The sequence below is a fragment of the Nicotiana sylvestris genome, chromosome 8, assembly GCF_000393655.2.
Source record: "Nicotiana sylvestris chromosome 8, ASM39365v2, whole genome shotgun sequence".
Taxonomy (NCBI): Eukaryota; Viridiplantae; Streptophyta; class Magnoliopsida; order Solanales; family Solanaceae; genus Nicotiana; species Nicotiana sylvestris.
In genome coordinates this window covers 97,562,646-97,569,700 of record NC_091064.1, presented here as the reverse complement: position 1 = coordinate 97,569,700, position 7,055 = coordinate 97,562,646, and the positions used below count along the sequence as shown (strand labels likewise).

At 30.3% G+C, this 7,055-nt stretch overlaps 1 protein-coding gene across 1 annotated transcript; it reads right to left on the bottom strand.

The window, feature by feature from the left end:
- Positions 1–294: 294 nt before the first annotated feature.
- On the bottom strand, positions 295–1,397 carry LOC104222187 (transcription factor bHLH53). The gene is made up of 2 exons (XM_009773378.2): positions 792–1,397; positions 295–561 (listed from the first exon to the last, which is right to left on the bottom strand). Exons 1-2 carry the CDS (start codon positions 1,395–1,397, stop codon positions 376–378), a joined length of 792 nt encoding a protein of 263 aa, XP_009771680.1. The 3' UTR covers positions 295–375.
- Between the last annotated feature and the right edge of the window lie 5,658 nt (positions 1,398–7,055).

Here is a 7,055-nt window from a genome sequence, read left to right as displayed (position 1 = left end):
ACAAATGAATTTGAATAATTGAAAAACACATTCTCAAATAACAAGATTTAACGAGACTTGTTAATCGAAAAAAGTCTAATTTTAGAGCCTCTTTTGTCGGATCGCCAAACCCATTGCCGGGAATATAAATTAAAAAATTAATGCAAGCTGAGCTAATAACTAAAAATAAAGAATCAATCACATGGAATTATATTCCTTGTAAATGAGGGATTTACAGTGAAAATTACATAAAATCCTAATTAGGAAAATAAATTAGTAGAACTGAATTAACTGAAAACGAAATCAAGGCTAGCTAACCTAAGAACAACAACAGGTAATTGAACTGAAACTACCCCTAAATTCTCCAATATCTAATTAGGCTGATGAACTAGCATTTCATGTAATCAATTTCTTGACTTGGTCAACGCTTTGTGAATGTTGGAATTCATGATTCTTGTCTAGGTCTTCAAGGAACACTTTGGGAACCAAGCAATTGTCACTTGAGTATAACTTCTCCTGAATCAAGGGCGATCCAACAAGTTTTTGCAAATCTGGTGTTTCATATGATTTCCCATTCTCCTGCTAATTAATTACAAATGAATTAATATAACAATTGCTAGCATATATAAATGTCTCATTCTAATAATCCCTAAAATAAAATTTTAATTTTACAAATGCTCTTGTCATGAGGAAAATGGCCATGTATGTATTAACTTGTATACACTGACATATAAGGTAAAAACTACATTGAATGTTACAAATGGAAAAAAAATTCACAAACATATATAGAAACAGAAGGTGGTAATATTTACCTGATGTGATCCAATGAATTCAAGAAGTCCAACTTGGGCTTGCAAGAACTTAACATACTTAAAAGTAGCTTGAAGCATTTCAGCAGTGTTCATTCTGTGTCCACCAGGTATCAGCTTCCCTAATTCTTGCGTTTTCTCAGTAATCTTCTTTCTCCTTTGTCTCGCCGCTATGCTCTGTGCAGACATCTTCTTCTCCTTTTTCTCATGGCAGCACCCGCTATTAAAAACAGGCGGACTCGGAAACTCCAACTGTGGCATAGGAATATTTTCTGGAAATGAAAACGATTGATAGATTGGCCCATTGGACAAATTACCCTCATGAGTTATTATATCTTGATGATGGCAGTTGTCTAATTGAAAGACTTTTTGCCGTTTTGGATTGCTCATCTGAAAATCAGAGTAGTACTCTTGGATTTCTGGCACGATACAATTTGGTTCCATTAATATTGCTGGGAAAACAAAATCGCTGGAGTCGAAAAATGGATCGAAATAGCAAGCCTCTGGTTTAGGAAAGCTCTGGTCATAGTTGAAATCAAAAAGAAACTCGTTGAGTTGTTGCATATTTGGTTCCAAGTTGGAGTTGGAGTTGTAGCTAAGACTAGCCATTAACAACACAGTACCGGCCCTTTAAACAAAAATACAAAATACAAAAAGAACAGCTTGAAGCTTGCATGAGAATGTGAGGGTAAGAGTAGTAGCTTAGTTAGAGTGCAAGAACTTAAAGTGGTTGATGGTAAGAAATAGTTACCTTATTGAGACGAGAGAGATGAGGAATTAGATACTGTGTCTTGATGAATCTCTGCTGCTTTTTCTCACTTGTTGAACAACAGTAGACGTTTTTTTTTTTTTTTTTTTACTTGTGGTTGACAAACTAATAATAATAACAGTAATAGGACTAATTAATTAATAGGTGACGGCGGAATGGGCAGTTACTGGTAGAGTTAATGGAGGATAAGTTTTAGGGAATGTTAACTGATCCTCTAATTATGTGCAGATTTATTAGGGGCTCTCTCAACCGTCTCAACCTTCCTTTTTTCACTCTAACATTTAATTAAGAGAATACAGTAAATCATTATTAAAACTTTAGGAATCAAAACTGCTACAAAAAATTAACGTCCACCAAATGATTAATAATTTTATTATGGTTAAAAAGATAAAATTGTGTATTAATTAATTAACTGCTAGCATGATTTAGTGATACTTATTTAATTTATAAGGATACATATTATATATTTATTAGATTGATAATAATAAACACTGAATATGAGTAACTGTGTGTTTTCTCCAAAACAGTTTTTGGATGCTCAAGAACTCCCTTGAACAAATATATTTCGCTAGTTAAATAAGTTTTCTTGCCTTGATCAATCAGTGCATATTTTACTCACGGGGTAAATGGAGGCGTATCTTTCCCTTCATTTTATTAGGAGTAACAAGATACAGTTTGGTTCTACTTGTTTATAGTATTAGCTTTTGAGATATTAATAGAATAATCCACTTAAATATGTCACCTAAGAGGTTCCTTAAATAAAAAAGGTAATATGTTAAGTAAAAGAAAGTTGAGTTTTCAATTTCGTGGTTAAGATTAATTAAGGGAAATTAAAAAGAAAACGTGCACCAAGAAAAACCTAGCCAATTGCGACAATTAAAAAAAGAATCTATAGAAACAAACAAAAAATGAGCTAGAAATTGAATGATCATAAGTTTAACATAAGGACATGCAAAATTACAGTAGTAATGAAACCAGAATACTTGAGATAGTGAGATCTTGTCTTGAGTGTGGAATATGATTTCCTTTTGTTGCTGAATAACTGTAGACAGCTTTTGGGGCTGACATCCATTTTTGGTCCAAAACTAGGTTGTTTTCTGGTACAAAACAAAGCATTTGTCCAACCAAAATTTTTTTTTGAGTCAAAACAAAACCAATCAAACTGACCTCCCACAATAGGCCACAGAATTTTAACATTATCATTCCGATCCTCTTTTTTCATATTTTTTTTTTAATCATAAAATTTGGCCTCATTTTCTCTCCCTATTCTTAGTTCAATAACTTTCAACTTTGGATAAGTCATTTCATCTTACACCTGTTCTCATAATTTTAAAAATTCCCTACTTTATATCATCGTATTTGCTTATATTGTTGATGTACTTTGTTAAAAAAATTCATCGTATTTTTTTTTTAATCTGATGCATACTACCTTTGACCTTTTGATAAAGTACGTGCAAAACGGAGCCGGAGTTTTACAACGTGGTGGATTGATTTTAAAGCTTTTTTATTAGTTTTCTTTTCTTTTTTAGAAGATATTCCTATACAATATTTTTTTAAAAATCATTCTTGGGAAATACTTCCATCAAAAACATAATATGTTTTCTTCTGTTTTTCCCCTATGAGCTTACTCGACTATTCCTCTCGAACTCCTAACCTCACCAACTGTAACAAAAAACTCTTATCCATCCAATACAACTCACTTCCTCACAAAAAAAAAAAAAGGTATTTTTTTCTATAAAAACATTTCTAAAAAAGAAAAAACACTTCCAAGATGTGTCCAAATGCCACCTAAACAACATTTACTTAGGGAAGTAACTGCGAGTAGTGCAGTTAAGGTAAGCTTAAGAATAGTAACAAAATCCTAATAATGAGGAGGGTCTTTCTCTCCTTCAACCGTTACTTGTGCTTGAGGTTTTTACCCATTCCTTTTTTGTTTTACTGAGTCTGATGGTCTGTAATATCATGGTAAATATTTATTTATTTTTCATATTTACACCAAATTAAAAAATTATTAGATTGAAAATACATATCACATAACCATAATCGAGTGAGAAATATTTGCACGAAAAGATATATCTTGTATTCGTTGTCTTCATGTAAAGAGACAAACTTTATAGTAAGAACAATATAATTTACATAAACCTCCTATAAATTTTTCCCTAATCGTTTTCATAATACAAAAACTCCTCGTATTCCCCAGTTATTTGTTAGCTCAGTGTCAAGTTGGTTACAGTGTAAAAAATGACGACGAGAACAAGCATCACTATCTAGTCTTCCCCCGTCAAGAATCAGTGTTTCACTTATGCATAGGCTTTGTTAGATATACCTTTAAGATCTCCTCTTTTTCGATAAGACAGGTAAGAAAAGTCAGAATTCAGAAGGCTTAGCAGTTTGGACAATTTCTGAAGAAAAAAGAATTTTGAAACAATTCATGGTAAAAAAGAGAAGAAGAAGAAGATGATATCATAATGTTTACAACAGATTTATGGGTGTTTTTTAACTAGAGAAATATATAACTTTCTGTGCAAAACGTTTTCAAATCACTTCTTAAAAAATGTATTTTTGAAAGGAAAAGAAAAAACACTTTCTGGTGAATACTTACCCACATTATAGGGAAGTTTATTTACTAGTACCCTAATTTAATGAACACACAATTTTAAAAAATTATATAACTAAAATATTAAAGAATGTGTTTGAGTTTTAAAGTAAAAATTTAACGTTAAAGTGTAAATTTAAAAATATATATGAATATTTGACCTTTTTATGCTTTATTTTCTATTTCATATAAAAATATAATAAAATATACATGTAATTAAAATTCATTATTTTTGTATAAAGGTTAAGTGATGATTCATAGAGCATCGTGCCATACAGTACCCAGTCATTAAATTAAGCTATAATTTTTGTTTGTTATAACTAATATGTAAACTCTGAATATCATTATTATTTTCAATCATGCAAAAAACAAATAAGAATCCTTGGTGGCTATTGGGGTTAGAAAAGCACATTTTTTATGAAAAGAAAAAGAAAACTCTTTCGGCAAGTTGGCCTCATCGAAAACAAAAGCATATTAATTATCTATACTATATTAACTTTAAAGTTCAAAATATTAGGACTTCTTACCTAGTTTAATAAGTAATAATTTATTAATTAAAATATTAGTTAATTTTAAAGTCCTAAATATTAAGAAAAGTAATTTAAATTATAATTTTGTTTATTTATTTTAATAAGCAAAGTCTTAATTAATTTCAAACTGCTAAATATTTAGGAATTAGTAAAATAACTATTTAGTCCAATATAAACTTTATTTTAAAGGATATATAGACGAATGACATTTCGTTAAGATCCTTCGTGATTTTAATATAATATAGATAAATAGATATATAGATAACTTACACATAGCAATAGAACAACCTTAAACGAACCCCAACCTCACTCACCCCAACTAGCTCTGTGGTTGAGTACTAGTTATACCATCTTTAGCGTAATATAGTTGACTAGTATAACCAGTTAGGTTTATTTTCCTTCTTTGTACTCTTTTGTTAATAATAATAACATACTATTATACAAAGTAAAGATCAATGTCAAACCTCCTATAATAATGAAAATATTCACTCATAAAGGACGACAAAAAATGTTCATCAAAAGAAGCGGATCAATATGTTTATTTATGGAACGATCTAAATGGATAGTGCAAACATAAAAAGAAGGTCATATCTTTTCTATAGATATAGTATTGAAATTCAGTTTAATGCATGAGAAAAAAGATCAATAAGAAATGAGAAAAAGACTCCTGTGCAAGATGCTTCTGTAAGAGAAAAAGAATAGTAGTAGAATATTGCTTTAGTACTTGCAAATTTACAATGCTCGCTGTTCAATTGGTCTATCATCCTGAAAGTTATCAAATTCGTTAGGTACAATGTCTGAGCAAAGAGATAATAATCTGAGTCTTATTTTAAATTTCTATAAAGTATCACGTCAAGTTAAATATTGACAACCAACTTAGGGTGTATTCGGTGGAAAATATTTTTAATGAGAAAATAAGTAATTTCCTTACATATTTTTTTTTTGTTCAATAACTAAGCAGAAAATATTTTTGGAAAAATAACATTCAAGGATGTGACCTAATTGTCAATAAAATAGGTGAGAACTATGATGTCTTAAGTTTAAATCGGAGGCAAAAAGTACTAGGTGTTATGAAAAATAAAAGAAGAAGAAAAGTATTGCAGAGAAAAGTACGGAGAGAGAATTTTTATTGCTTTGGAATAAATTACAATGGAATATGACCCTTCTATTTATAGGGAAAGAGTGACTTAGCCACCAAGTAAAATCCCTACAATCTCTCTAAAATATAGACATTCACCTTAAATAAAACTCTATTTATAACACTAGGTGATTTTTTCCCATTTGTTACTTTAAAAAGGATTTTCTGCAAAAGTATTTTTGAGAGTAACACCTTGTGTTTGGTCAATTTTGAGAAGTATTTTTTTTCGTAATATTCGATTGTGTTTGACCACTCTTTCCAAAAAGTACTTGTGAGTGTTAACTACAGAAAAGAATAATATTAAGGTTCAGTTTACAATTAGTATTATTTAAATGATAAAAATAAATTTAAATATTTATCATAAGAAAAATTTAATTAATTAAATTTATATTTAATTAAAATATAAAATATAAAGTAAAACTAGATACTAAAGTTTTTTAATCAATATAAAATATAATTATACCAAAAAAAGATTTATTTGTCATAGCTATAGAGATTATTCCAAAGAGGAATAGGACAAGAAAAAATATGGTGAATGTCACGACCCAAAATTCACTATAGGTTGTGATGGCGCCTAACGCCGCCGTCAGACAAGTCAATGGTGATTGATCAACTTAATTACTCATTTTTATTACTTTTAAAATCATAATATCTATTAATTAAATAGTATAAAATAGAATTTACAGGGTGAAATGATAATAATTACATGAACTACCATACTAAACATCCAGAAACTCCCAAACCCCAGTGTCATAAGTACATGAGCATCTACTAAGGAGTACAATAATAGTACAACATCTATCTAGAATACAAGTTAGATAGGAGAATATAAATAACTCTGATGGAGACTATGTATGCTGCGGATCGTAACATGGAATGCAGCTCACCGTAAAGTTCTCGCAACAGCCGCGCCTTCGCGCCCAAAAGACCACCAAACACACACATACATACACACACACACACACACATATATATATATACATACATACACAATAAGTGCAGCAAGTGTAGCATAAGTACGTAAATCAATGCGTATCCAGTAAGTATCTTGCCTAACCTCGGAGAAGAAGTGACGGGGGTTCGACATCGACACTTACTAGTGGTTTAATAAATCATGTACAGTAGGAAATAAACAAATATCCGACAGGGTAATAAACAGAATAAGCGAATTTAGGTATGTGGTACAATCCTCCTCTAAACAGTAAACTCAAGCTCTCAATGTCAGTTACTTCCT

Bases quoted from the DNA above. Each gene is read 5' to 3' on its own strand.
- LOC104222187 (XM_009773378.2), bottom strand. From the start codon at position 1,397: ATGGCTAGTCTTAGCTACAACTCCAACTCCAACTTGGAACCAAATATG. The intron at 562-791 runs GTAAATATTACC...GTAATTAATTAG, and splicing joins AATTCATTGGATCACATCAG to CAGGAGAATGGGAAATCATA.